The sequence below is a fragment of the Schistocerca nitens genome, chromosome 1, assembly GCF_023898315.1.
Source record: "Schistocerca nitens isolate TAMUIC-IGC-003100 chromosome 1, iqSchNite1.1, whole genome shotgun sequence".
NCBI lineage: Eukaryota > Metazoa > Arthropoda > Insecta > Orthoptera > Acrididae > Schistocerca > Schistocerca nitens.
Genome location: NC_064614.1, coordinates 1,107,883,077 through 1,107,898,078, shown reverse-complemented (window position 1 = coordinate 1,107,898,078; position 15,002 = coordinate 1,107,883,077). Strand labels below are relative to the sequence as shown.

At 42.2% G+C, this 15,002-nt stretch overlaps 1 protein-coding gene across 1 annotated transcript in view; it reads left to right on the top strand.

Moving 5' to 3' along the window:
* The window catches only part of LOC126198844 (probable Rho GTPase-activating protein CG5521), a 310,437-nt gene that overhangs the window by 264,093 nt on the left and 31,342 nt on the right, over positions 1-15,002 (top strand). Inside the window, exons 35-36 of the mRNA XM_049935431.1 lie at positions 11,280-11,435; positions 12,560-12,718. Coding sequence (XP_049791388.1) covers positions 11,280-11,435; positions 12,560-12,718 — 315 coding nt within the window. The remainder of the gene's footprint in view (positions 1-11,279; positions 11,436-12,559; positions 12,719-15,002) is intronic.

Below are 15,002 nucleotides of genomic sequence, written 5' to 3'. Positions count from 1 at the left end.
CCCGCCAGTGCCTTCACGATCACCCTCAGTCCTGAAGACTGAATCAGTCAAGCCCTCCCAGCCAGAGCAACCCAAGGAGCAGCAAGAGAAATCCAAAAAGAAGACCCCCAAGACCAAGGGACTTGCAGTGGCACCCACACCACAGCTACGTACAAGTTTTGCTTCTGAGGATGAGGTGGAGATTCTGGTGTCTGCTGGGGACCTAGATCTCGCCGACCCTCGGACATCATGGATACAGACTGCTCGGGAAATAAATTGATGGCTACAGGTGACCCTGAGATGTAAACTGCCTCATTGAATGTCCCATGCCTTCCCAGCCACACGATCACGTCAATTTCCAGTGGAACTGCAGCAGGTTTTTCAATCGCCTGGCTGATCTACGGCAACTGTTAAGCTTTACACTTACTTTCTGCATTGCCCTTCAGGAAACCTGGTTCCCAGCAATGCGTAACCCTGCCCTCCGCGACTGTTAGGGATATTACAGGAACAATAGTGACTGTAATCGAGTGTCAGATGGAGTTAGCGTCTATGTGCTAAACTCTGTATGCAGTGAACCTGTGCTCCTTCAAACCCCTCTCGAAGCTGGGCTGTCAGGATAAGGACGATGCAGGAAATAACTGTCTGCAATGTATATCTTCCTCCAGATGGTGCAGTACCCCTGAACGTATAGGCTGCACTGATTGATCAACTCCCTAAACCTTTCCTACTTTTGTGAGATTTTAACACTCATAACCCCTTGTGGTGTGGTACCGTGAATACTGGCCAAGGCAGATATGTCGAAAATTTACTGTCACAACTCGATCTCTGCCTCTTAAATACAGGTGCCTCCACACATTTCAGTGTGGCACTTGGCACGCATTCAGCCATTTATCTCTCGGTTTGCAGTCCTGGCCTTCTCCCATGTTCGATACAGTTCCCACAGTCATTTAATGAACAAAGTAAGAGCATATGGACTATCAGACCAATTGTGTGATTGCATTGAGAAGTTCCTAGATAACAGAACGCAGCATGTCATTCTCAACGGAGAGAAGTCTTCCGAAGTAAGAGTGATTTCAGGTGTGCCGCAGGGGAGTGTTGCTATTCACAATATACATAAATGACCTTGTGGATGACATCAGAAGTTCACTGAGGCTTTTTGCAGATGATGCTGTGGTATATTGAGAGGTTGTAACAATGGAAAGTTGTACTGAAATGCAGGAGGATCTGCAGCGAACTGACGCATGGTGCAGGGAATGGCAATTGAATCTCAATGTAGACAAGTGTAATGTGCTGCGAATGCATAGAAAGATAGATCCCTTATCATTTAGCTACAAAATAGCAGGTCAGCAACTGGAAGCAGTTAATTCCATAAATTATCTGGGAGTACGCATTAGGAGTGATTTAAAATGGAATGATCATATAAAGTTGATCGTCCGTAAAGCAGAAAAGCAGATGCCAGACTGAGATTCATTGGAAGAATGCTGAGGAAATGCAATCCGAAAACAAAGGAAGTAGGTTACAGTACGCTTGTTCGCTCACTGCTTGAATACTGCTCAGCAGTGTGGGATCCGTACCAGATAGGGTTGATAGAAGAAATAGAGAAGATCCAACGGAGAGCAGCGCGCTTCGTTACAGGATCATTTAGCAATCGTGAAAGCGTTACGGAGATGATAGATAAATTCCAGTGGAAGACTCTGCAGGAGAGACGCTCAGTAGCTCGGTATGGGCTTTTGTTAAAGTTTCGAGAACATACCTTCACCGAAGAGTCAACCAGTATATTGCTCCCTCCTATGTATATCTCGCGAAGAGACCATGAGGATAAAATCAGAGAGATTAGAGCCCACGCAGAAGCATACCGACAATCCTTCTTTCCACGAACAATACGAGACTGGAATAGAAGGGAGAAACGATAGAGGTACTCGAGGTACCATCCGCCACACATCGTCAGGTGGCTTGCGGAGTATGGATGTAGATGTAGATGTAGATATCAAGTGGAGAGCACATGACGACTTACGTGGTAGTGCCCCCTTCCCCATCTTCTTGTTACTGCCCCGGCGTCAGGCCCATGGACGCCTGCGCAGTTGGGCTTTAAACAAGGTGGGCTGGGAAACTTTCACCTCTGCTTTCACCATTGAATCCCCCCTACCACATGGGAATATCAATGTGATGGTTGAGCAGGTGACTACAACTATCGTTTCTGCAGCAGAAAACACGATCCCCCACACTTTAGGGTGACCACAGCGAAAGACAGTCCCTTGGTGGTTGTCAGAAGTCGCTGAAGCAATTAAGGATAGTCGGCGAGCTCTACTGCGGCATAAGTGGTACCCTTCCCTAGAGCACCTCGTAGCCCTTAAATGGCTCCATGCCCCCGTTTGCCATCTTATCAAATGATGGAAGCAGGAGTGTTGGGGGAGATACGTCTCGACCATTGGGCGCCATAAGTCACCTTCCCAAGTCTAGGCAAAGATCAAACATGTTCTTGGGTACCAGGCCCCAACAGGTGTTTCTGATGTTAACATAAATGGCGTGTTATCTGCTGACAAAAACATGATTGCTGAGCACTATGCTCAAGCCTCTGCATCGGAGAACTATCCCCCAGCCTTTTGCACTCTCAAATGGAGGCTGGAAGAGAAAGTCCTTTCGTTCACTACACGCCACAGTGAATCCTATAGCATCCCATTTACAGAGTGGGAGCTTGTCAGTACCCTGGCACATTGCCCCGACACAGCTCCTGGGCCAGATCGGATCCACAGTCAGATGGTTAAACATCTTTCATCTGACTACAAGTGACATGTCCTCGTCATCTGGAGCGATGGTGTCTTTCCCTTGCATTGGTGGGAGAGCACCATCATTCCGGTGTTCAAACCCGGGAAAAACCCACTTGATGAGGATAGCTGTTGGCCCATCAGCTTCACCAACATTCTTTGTAGGCTGCTGGAACATATGGTGTGTTGGTGGTTGGGTTGGGTTGGGTCCTAGAGTCACGTGGCCTACACACTCCATGTCAGGGCGGCTTCTGCCAGGGTCGCTCTACCACTGATAATCTTGTGTCCCTCGAGTCTGCCATCTGCACAGCCTTTTCCAGATGCGAACTCCTGGTTGCCGGTGTTTTTTTTTTCTTTTTTTATATGAAAAGCGTATGACACGACCTGGCGACATCATTTCCTTGCCACATTATACGAGTGGGGTCTCCGAGGCCCGCTCTCGATTTTTATCCAAAATTTCCTGACGCTTCATACTTTCCGTGTCCAAGTTGGTGCCTCCCATTGTTCCATCCATATCCAGGAGAATGGGGTCCCGCACGGCTCTGTATTGAGTGTGTCTCTCTATGTTTAGTGGCCATTAATGGTCTAGCGGCAGGTGTAGGGCCATCCATCCTGCCGTCTGTGTATGTGGATGACTTCTGCATTTCTTGCTGTTCCTCCAGTACTGGTGTTGCTGAGCAGCACCTACAGGGAGCCATTCACAAGGAGGATTCATGGCCTCTAGCCAGTTTTCAGCCGTGACGTTGTGTGTCATGCACTTCTGTTGGCGTTTTACTGTTCATCCGGAACCAGTTCTTTATCGTACTGACAATCCACTCATTGTAGTGGAGGCATATTGATTCTTAGGACTGGTTTCCAATGCTCAATTGACTTGGCTACCTCACCTTCGTCAACTTAAGCGGAAATGTTGGCAGCACCTCAATGCCCTCCGCTGCCTGAGCAACACCAACTGGGGTGCAGATCGCTCGACGCTGCTGCAGCTCTACAGAGCCCTTTTTCAATCCCGCCTTGACTATGGGAGTGTGCTTTATGGTTTGGTGGCGCCTTCGGTGTTGCATTTCCTTGACCCAGTGCACCACTGTGGCGTTCATCTAGCGACAACTTCTTTTAGACGAATCCAGTGATCGATGTCCTGTTGGAGGCCGGAGTCGCTCCATTGAAGGTTAGGCATGCACAACTGCCTGCCAGTTACGTTGCACATGTTTGTAGTTCTCCTGCACATCCGAATTACTGTCTCCTTTTCTCACCCGCAGCAGCCCATTTCCTGCATCGGCATCCCAGATCAGGGCTAACGATTGCAGTTCGCGTGCAATCCCTTCTATCTGAACAGGAGTCCTTCCATATACCACCTATACTTGAAGTCCATTCACATACAGCTCCATGGTGTTACCCTAGGCTGCGGCTTCGCCTGGACCTCTCACATGGCCCTGAGGACTCAGATAACCCTGCGACTCCCCGCTGTCACTTCCTCTCGATTCTCGACAAGTACCGGGGCCATGAAGTGGTTTACACTGAAGGCTCGATGGCTGGTTGTCATGTTGTCTTTGCCTATGTTCATGGAGGACAACACTATTTGCTCAATGGCTGCAGTGTTTTCACTGCAGAGCTGGCGGCCATATTTCGTGCTCTTGAGCACATCTGCTCATGCCCAGGTGAGTCATTTCTCCTGTGTACTGACTCCTTGAGCAGCCTACAAGCTATCGACCAGTGCTACCCTCATCATCCTTTGATAGCGACCATCCAGGAGTCCATCTATACCCTGGAACGGTCCAGTCATTCAGTGGTGTTTGTCTGGACCCCAGGTCATGTTGGAATCCCAGACAACGAACTTGCCGACAGTCTGGCCAAACAGGCTACACGGTAACTGCCTCTGGAGATGGGCATCTCTGAACCTGACTTGCGTTCTGACTTTGCTGCAGGGGTTTTCGGCTTTGAGAGACAGAGTGGCATAACAGTATGCACAACAAACTGCGTGTCATTAAGGAGACTATGAATTTGTGGAAGTCTTTCATGTGGGCCTCTCACAGAGAATCAGTTGTCCTCTGCCGGCTCCTCATTGGCCACACTTGGGTGACCCACGGTTACCTCCTACGCCGTGAAGACCCACCTCAATGTCGGTGCAGCACCCGGTTGACAGTGGCCTTCTTCTGGTGCACTGTCCCACTTTGACTGCACAGCGACGGAATCTTGGGTTGCCGGCTTCGTTGCTGCTAATTTTATCTGACAATGCTGCATTAGCTGATTCAGTTTTACGTTTTATTCATAATAGTGGATTTTATCATTTGATCTAAGTTTTAGCGCATGTCCTTTGTCCCTGTGTGTCCTCTTTTTCTTTTAGGATGGAGGTTTTAATGTGTCGCAGAATGGCTGGCTTCTTTTTATTCTCATGGTCAGCCAGCTATGGTCATCTGCTTTGTTGTTTTACTCTCTTCATCCTGTTTCTTGCGTTTCTGTGGTTTCTTGTCCCCCTTCTGTCCATTTACACAATTATTTGTTGCCCTTCATTATTCTTTTGATTTTTCCTTTCATTCCCTTTTGTGTTGTCAGTCTCATTTGGTTTATTATCACACTTGTGGCACTGTTTTATTTGGAACAAGGGACTGATGACCTCGTTGATTGGTCCCTTTCCCCCCTCTTTAAATCCAGCCAACCAATGGCAGTAGAGGGTTTTTTAAACCTCTTTAGGGAACAAGAGTGGCAGGATGTTTATACTACCGATAACATAGATGACAAATATAATGATTTCCTTAACACATTTCTCATGCTCCTTGAGTGTTGCTTTCCATTAGAATTTTTTAAACAGTGTACTAGCAGTACCCCCCATGAACCATGGACCTTGCCGTTGGTGGGGAGGCTTGCGTGCCTCAGCGATACAGATAGCCGTACCGTAGGTACAACCACAACGGAGGGGTATCTGTTGAGAGGCCAGACAAACGTGTGGTTCCTGAAGAGGGGCAGCAGCATTTTCAGTAGTTGCAAAGGCAACAGTCTGGATGATTGACTGATCTGGCCTTGTAACAATAACCAAAACGGCCTTGCTGTGCTGGTACTGCTAACGGCTGAAAGCAAGGGGAAACTACAGCCGTAATTTTTCCCGAGGACATGCAGCTTTACTGTATGATTAAATGATGATGGCGTCCTCTTGGGTAAAATATTCCGGAGGTAAAATAGTCCCCCATTCGGATCTCCGGGCGGGGACTACTCAAGAGGATGTCGTTATCAGGAGAAAGAAAACTGGCATTCTACGGATCGGAGCGTGGAATGTCAGATCCCTTAATTGGGCAGGTAGGTTAGAAAATTTAAAAAGGGAAATGGATAGGTTAAAGTTAGATATAGTGGGAATTAGTGAAGTTCGGTGGCAGGAGGAACAAGACTTCTGGTCAGGTGACTACAGGGTTATCAACACAAAGTCAAATAGGGGTAATGCAGGAGTAGGTTTATTAATGAATAGGAAAATAGGAAGGCGGGTAAGCTACTACAAACAGCATAGTGAACGCATTATTGTGGTCAAGATAGATACGAAGCCCACACCTACTACAGTAGTACAAGTTTATATGCCAACTAGCTCTGCAGATGATGAAGAAATTGAAGAAATCTATGATGAAATAAAAAGAAATTATTCAGATAGTGAAGGGAGACGAAAATTTAATAGTCATGAGTGACTGGAATTCCATAGAAGGAAAAGGGAGAGAAGGAAACGTAGTAGGTGAATATGGATTGGGGCTAAGAAATGAAAGAGGAAGCCGCCTGGTAGAATTTTGCACAGAGCACAACTTAATCATAGCTAACACTTGGTTTAAGAATCATGATAGAAGGTTGTATACATGGAAGAACCCTGGAGATACTAAAAGGTATCAGATAGATTATATAATGGTAAGACAGAGATTTAGGAACCAGGTTTTAAATTGTAAGACATTTCCAGGGGCAGATGTGGACTCTGACCACAATCTATTGGTTATGACCTGTAGATTAAAACTGAAGAAACTGCAAAAAGGTGGGAATTTAAGGAGATGGGACCTGGATAAACTGAAAGAACCAGAGGTTGTACAGAGTTTCAGGGAGAGCATAAGGGAACAATTGACAGGAATGGGGGAAAGAAATACAGTAGAAGAGGAATGGGTAGCTTTGAGGGATGAAGTAGTGAAGGCAGCAGAGGATCAAATAGGTAAAAAGACGAGGGCTAGTAGAAATCCTTGGGTAGCAGAAGAAATATTGAATTTAAGTGATGAAAGGAGAAAATATAAAAATGCAGTAAATGAAGCAGGCAAAAAGGAATACAAACGTCTCAAAAATGAGATCGACAGGAAGTGCAAAATGGCTAAGCAGGGATGGCTAGAGGACAAATGTAAGGATGTAGAGGCTTTTCTCACTAGGGGTAAGATAGATACTGCCTACAGGAAAATTAAAGAGACCTTTGGAGATAAGAGAACCACTTGTATGAACATCAAGAGCTCAGATGGAAACCCAGTTCTAAGCATAAGCAAAGAAGGGAAAGCAGAAAGGTGGAAGGAGTATATAGAGGGTCTATACAAGGGTGATGTACTTGAGGACAATATTATGGAAATGGAAGAGGATGTAGATGAAGATGAAATGGGAGATAAGATACTGCGTGAAGAGTTTGATAGAGCACTGAAAGACCTGAGTCGAAACAAGGCCCCCGGAGTAGACAACATTCCATTGGAACTACTGACGGCCTTGGGAGAGCCAGTCCTGACAAAACTCTACCATCTGGTGAGCAAGATGTATGAAACAGGTGAAATACCCTCAGACTTCAAGAAGAATATAATAATTCCAATCCCAAAGAAAGCAGGTGTTGACAGATGTGAAAATTACCGGTCAATCAGTTTAATAAGCCACAGCTGCAAAATACTAACACGAATTCTTTACAGACGAATGGAAAAACTAGTAGAAGCCGGCCTCGGGGAAGATCAGTTTGGATTCCGTAGAAATACTGGCACACGTGAGGCAATACTGACCTTACGACTTACCTTAGAAGAAAGATTAAGGAAAGGCAATCCTACATTTCTAGCATTTGTAGACTTAGAGAAAGCTTTTGACAATGTTGACTGGAATACTCTCTTTCAAATTCTAAAGGTGGCAGGGGTAAAATACAGGGAGCGAAAGGCTATTTACAATTTGTACAGAAACCAGATGGCAGTTATAAAGAGTCGAGGGACATGAAAGGGAAGCAGCGGTTGGGAAGGGAGTAAGACAGGGTTGTATCCTCTCCCCGATGTTATTCAATCTGTATATTAAGCAAGCAGTAAAGGAAACAAAAGAAAAATTCTGAGTAGGTATTAAAATCCATGGAGAAGAAATAAAAACTTTGAGGTTCACCAATGACATTGTAATTCTGTCAGAGACAGCAAAGGACTTGGAAGAGCAGTTGAACGGAATGGATGGTGTCTTGAAGGGAGGATATAAGATGAACATCAACAGAAGCAAAACGAGGATAATGGAATGTAGTCAAATTAAGTCGGGTGATGTTGAGGGTATTAGATTAGGAAATGAGACACTTGAAGTAGTAAAGGATTTTTGCTATTTGGGGAGCAAAATAACTGATGATGGTCGAAGTAGAGAGGATATAAAATGTAGACTGGCAATGGCAAGGAAAGCGTTTCTGAAGAAGAGAAATTTGTTAACATCGAGTATAGATTTAAGTGTCAGGAAGTCATTTCTGAAAGTATTTGTATGGAGTGTAGCCATGTATGGAAGTGAAACATGGACGGTAAATAGTTTGGACAAGAAGAGAATAGAAGCTTTCGAAATGTGGTGCTACAGAAGAATGCTGAAGATTAGGTGGGTAGATCACATAACTAATGAGGAGGTACTGAATAGGATTGGGGAGAAGAGGAGTTTGTGGCACAACTTGACCAGAAGAAGGGATCGGTTGGTAGGACATGTTCTGAGGCATCAAGGGATCACAAATTTAGTATTGGAGGGCATCGTGGAGGGTAAAAATCGTAGGGGGAGACCAAGAGATGAATACACTAAGCAGATTCAGAAGGATGTAGGTTGCAGTAGGTACTGGGAGAAGAAGCAGCTTGCACAGGATAGAGTAGCATGGAGAGCTGCATTAAACCAGTCTCAGGACTGAAGACCATAACTAACTAACTAACTAACTAACTAGCAGTAAAAGGCAGCCTGGGTGGCTGACTAGTGAGATAAGGATATCATGTAGAACAAAGTGGGAAATATATCAAAATTTTAGAAATAGTTACAATCAAGCTGCAGTAGCCCATTACAAACACTATTGTAAGATGCTTAAAAATGTTATTAGCAAGTCAAAGAGTATGTGGTTTGCAAATAGAATAGCTAATTCACAGGATAAAATTAAAACCATATGATCAGTTGTGAAGGAAGTGTCTGGTCAGCAGCACAAGGTTTATGATGCAAAGGCAGTTCGTAACAAAAATATTTCTGTTACTGATAAGTCAGATATATGTACAGTATTTAAGAATCATTTTCTGAGCATTGCTGGTGAGTTAAATAAAGACTTAGTTTCTGCAAGGAATCATATAACTCTCTAAGAAAATGCCTTTCTATCTGAAATACTCCTCTGTGATACTGACAAGGGAGAGATTGAGTCGGTAATTAAATCACTGAAGACTAAGGACTCTCATGGATATGATGGAGTGTCTAGCACAGTGTTACAGTACTGTGCTACACATGTTAGCCCTGTACTTAGCCATATTTATAAGTTTTCCTTTAGGAATGGTCCGTTTCCTGAACATTTAAAGTACTCGGTAGTAAAGCCACTTTATAAAAATGGAGAAATGGATAATGCTGACAATTTAAAACCTGTTTCTATGCCATCAGTGTTTGCTTAAGTTATAGAAAAGGCTGTGTATGTAAGGATAATTTATCATTTTATATCACATAATTTGCTATCAAATGTACAATTCAGCTTCAGAAGTCGTTCAACAACTGAAAATGCTATATTCTCTTTTCTGTGTGAGGGACTGGATGGATTAAACAAAAGGTTTCAAATGCTAGGCGTATTTTTTATATTTAACTGAGGCGTTTTAATGTGTTGATCACAAAATATTGCTCCAGAAGTTGGACCATTATGGAATACGGGTATTAGCTCACAACTGGTTCACCTCTTACATTACAACAGATAGCAAAAGGTCATTATTCGCAGTGTTTAGAATGGCTGTGACGTGGTGTCTGAGTGGGGTACGATCAAATGAGGGGTGCCCCAGGGATAAGTGTTGGACCACTCCTGTTCCTTATCTATATAAATGATATGCCCTCTAGTATTACAGGTAATTGTAAAATATATCTGTTTGTTGATGACACTAGCTTGGTAGTAAAGGATGTTGTGTGTAACATGGGCTCTGTTTCAAGTTGTGTAGTTCATGGCTTGTAGAAAATAAATTAACAATAAATCACAGTAAGACTCAGGTTTTACAGTACCTAACTCGACATTTTAATTTTGCAGAATGGCGTATGATTAGTAAAACTGGACAGTTCAAATTTCTAGGTGTTCGTATAGATAGTAAACTGTCGTGGAAAGTCCACATTCGGGATCTTGTTCAAAGACTTAATGCTGCTCTTTTTACTATTCGAACAGTATCTGAAGTAAGTGGTGGTTCAACATGAAAATTAGTCTACTTTGCTTATTTTCATTTGCTTGTGTCATATGGTATGATATTTTGGGGTAACTCTTCCCCTTTTCAAAGGATATTTTTGGCTCAGAAAGGGGCAGTTTGGGCAATAAGTGGTGTAAGTTCACGAACCTCTTGTCGACCTCTGTTCACTAGTCTGGGTATTTTGACATTGCCCTCTCAATATATATTTTCTTTACTGTTGTTTCTTGTTAACAGTATCAGCTTATTCCCAAGAATTAGCAGCTTTCACTCAGTTAATACTCGACAGAAATCCAATCTACATTTGGATCACACTATCTTAACCCTTGTGCAGAAAGCTACCACAAGAATTCAAAAATCTAGCAGTAATCCACTCACTTTCAAACTGAAACTGAAGCGTTTCCTCATGGGTCACTCATTCCATTCTGTTGAGGTGGTCCTTGAAAAATTAAGCTAATTTGTATGTTATATTGTTGGTTGCATTTACTTAAACTTATGGCTTGACTTTTTTTGGTTTCAGAAACATTTTATGTTATCTGTTTTTACTTTTATACTGTAATTTCATATACTGACGTGTTCCATGACCTTGGAGATTTGCTCATCAATTTAGTCCTACGGAACTAGACGTGTAAATAAATATGTAGATAAACAAAAGAAAAGGATCTTACACAAATACATCTTTATTAATTCTGTTTGTAAAAGGAAATTTTATGTAGCCATTTTTATACTTGGTGCAATAAAATAGAATTGTGTAATATCATCATCAACTGTAAGTGTGGGACTGGTGTAGTGTGTAAGTTTTTTGTTACTTGACTTGTCATAAAATATAAACTGCATCAGCCCTAGAATGCAGGCTACAGATCAGATAAATTTTCAAAATGTAGATCTTATATTTAGAGGACAAATTCTTTGTACTGTTTTCTAATTTTCATAAATTATTCAGGTGGAGTTGGAGTCCCACACTGGTTTTTTGGGTGGACTGCAACGAAATAGAAGTACTGGTGAAACAGCTCCCTATTATGCAACTTCTTTTCTGGAAGCTATTTTCCACGTGGCAACACGTATGCCATCATCAAGCCAAGAATCTTTGTTACAGAAGGTTTGTGAAAATGACCATTTAAGTGCTGTATTATTCAAAATTGTAAAGGAAATACATTACACTTAACAAAATAATGAACGACTTCGACTGCATTCCAGCCGTGTTTTTACATTTCCTGTTGTTGTGTTAAGTGAGTCATTGTTTAATTGTTGGTCGTTTACTTCTGTCATGTATAATTTATAAAGTAAGTTTAACTGAGATTGCATTTAGACTATTTTCATCGAAGTAGTATATCTATAAAAGCAGAAGGGGTTGTTTTTTTTCACAGGGTAAAGATAAACTTATGATGATGACTTGTTTTCTTTTGATTTGCTGTAAAATGTTTTTCATTGTGTCAGTATTTTGCCGTGTGTGTGTGTGTGTGTGTGTGTGTGTGTGTGCACGCGCGCGCATGTGAATCCATCCATTAACGGGAAATTCACAGGAGACTGCAAACAGTGGTAGAAGAGAGAGGCCTTCTGCATGTAAATAATGTTATGCAGTGGATAGGCTTATACTGCTAGAGGGATTGGCGGGGGGAGATCGTTCATAGTGGTCCAATGAGGTGAGTGCTTGACTTGTAGAGAAACAACAAAGAGATAGGAGTGGGTAGTTGCCATTTGTGCACAGGGTAAGTCAGGTTGGAATATGGAATATATTAATACCACCAGGAAAATGGGATGGGTTAGCATTTGTAGACAGAGGTGAAATTGTGGGCTGGTGAGTGGGGGGGGGGGGGGGGGGGAGTAGGTTATGAGGAGCAAAAAGGGTTGAGGTGGGTAAAGGGCAGTACCAGAGATTGAGATCCCACATAGGTGTATCAAAAAGTTAAGAGTTGTACGAGTTTGTCCTGATAGCTCTGGTTCCACAACCGTTGAAAACAACCACATTGTACTGAGTAGCAGTCAGTGTTGTTGTGGTGCATCTTGATTGTGACAAAAGTTTGACAGTAGCTGTTCATGCAACTGGGTAGCTGATTGGTTTTATTTCTTCCCCCCATTATATTTGTGGGAGTATGTATCCATTTTATTTTGTGTTTGAAACAATATCTCAGTTTACTCCTAGTGTGTACATATGATACACTGTATAACTAGTATTTGCATTTGAACAGAACTATTAATTTAAAAGTCACAATTTTTTTCCAGATGCGTCACCTTGGTAACGATGAAGTACATATTGTATGGTCAGAGCATAACAGGGATTACAGGCGTGGAATAATTCCAACAGAATTTTGTGATGTTCTTATTGTCATCTATCCTTTGCTGAATGGATTGTACCGTGTACAAGTCAAACGGAAGCCTGATGTAAGTTTAACAGTATAAGAATGCAGTAAGTTTTCATGACGAGATAGACATTGTACCACACAAGTTCAATGGGAGAGCATGTTGAGACTACAGAATCGTGTTAAGTAAAATAATGAACATGTGTACAGGTTGCCTTTACAATAGTACAGTGCTTTATATTCATTTCAATACATTTAGAATATGTACGCCATTAGTAGCTCAGCGGGTGTCAAGACAGTAATCAAATTCAGTACATGTTTGTGAAGCATGTCTGAAGTTATAGTTCCAATTACAACAATGATTTGACATTTTAGGCTGCTGGTAATGGTAATATTTCCTCTGTAAACAGTTATTCTAATGCATCTGCAGAAGACTAGACCAGAAGTGAAAAATCAGGTACATGTGAAGGGCTCTTGATTGGGATCTCTCATCCAGTGCATGAATAGGGGAACATTTCATTTGATATGCAAGTAGGAAGAGATGTGTAGTAGTTCTGTCTTAGCAATCTTACTTCAATGTACAGCTTTAAAATTACCAGTTCCTTCGAAAACACAAATTTCCAAAAAAATCAACATAATGTCGTAGATGATGGTGCTCCCACAAAGAAGAAAGGCCCAATCATACCTTCACGAAACAGATCTCAGTAGACATTACATTCAGAGAACCATTAATGTTTTGGAGAGATTCTGTTGGTTACTATGACACCCAGTTGTGGAAGCTGTAGTGGTTGGCAAATTCACTGATCTGAAATGCTGCTGCTGTGTGTGCGAAAAGAATATTATGTAAGAAGCTTTCATCCTCAATTTTCTCCAGTTTCAGTCACATCGCGCCTTATTGCGGTTTGTTCTCATGCTTAACTGCAACACTGAGCTGAATTTTATGGGCATAGGCAGTAAAAACTCAAAATATACATTAAGTAGTAATTTATGGGCTACCTAACAATAAAATTAGCCATATGACAGAATTAGTGAAATATTGTTTACTAACTGTCATACATGTTCAACTTTCCTTTTAATTACACCCTTAAGCCCCCCCCCTCCCCCCTTTCCCACACACCCCAAAAAAAGTATTTTCACATTGATATAATTCCTTCTGCATTGCATGTAGTTTATTTGTGTTTCTCCATCTATCCATCAGTAGGAAGCTTTATTGTCTAGAGCAGTGTTCCTTAATCTTTTCAATAAATGAAACCCTTTTATTGTCAATTTTCATCCTAGGACACCTGGTCGGTTTCTATACAATGATTTTAATGCAGCATTCTGTAAATGGTTTCTTTGCAAGAAAAATGACAGTTATACTTCAAGTACCTGGCTACAGATTATGCAGTGGCTTCTAGAACAGTTTTGACAATATTTTTAATAAGCTACACAGCCTCATTAAGTATTCCACTTATGGATTTTGCTACATCAATACAATTGTCCCATGGTGTTTTATCCTCTTCAAGGAAAGACTTTATGACACCAAATATTTCAACTATAATATTATACATTGGTAGAGGTGTGCATAAGAGAAGGACAAACCCTCAGATGTTGGTGTGACAGGTATATATAATCTGCAGCTGCAAGCTCGACTAGCGTTCACCACCAGCAATGGAGGGTGAAGCTTCAACAATGTCAGCTACTTGTGCTGGCGAAATCTCAGAAATGTCATCAAAAAAACGTTGGCTGAAGAACCTGAGATGGAATAGAAGAGGCTGTTTATCAGCAAGTGGCCATGAAAGCCTCAATGCTATTATATTACACCTATTATCGCAGGAGATTTCAAGACTGTACCGGCACCTTGACCAACAATGGAAAAAGAAAACCTGTTTGCTATCCTCCCTCATCTTTCTATCATGGTGTTGGGATGAAGGGGCCACCCCAAAGTTCATGAAATGAAAGTGCCTAATCACCATCGAACAGGCACATCATTTATCCAACAGAATGGAATGAGCTTTTCTTTGTGGATGAATTTATGCAAAATAGACTTAGCAAGAACAGATGAGCAGCTTTTGACATTTTCTATCAACTAAGTGCCAACGTGCATTGAGACGACTGGGATAAGATTGACAGCATCACTCACAGAAGCAAACAGAATGAACTCGACCAACGGCAAACGGCAGAAAAAAAAGTTTGCAAGATGTGGAAAGCAGATTGACAAGTTGAGTACCAACATGTCATGCACAGCGACCAGTCTCGCTGAACAACCATTGATACTAGAGTAATGGTCTGTCCTTAAAAAAGGATGGAATTTCACTGTGATTCCCAGAATTTCAAACATGGAGGATATCATTGTTAACACCAAAGTGGCAATCCGGAACTTTCCT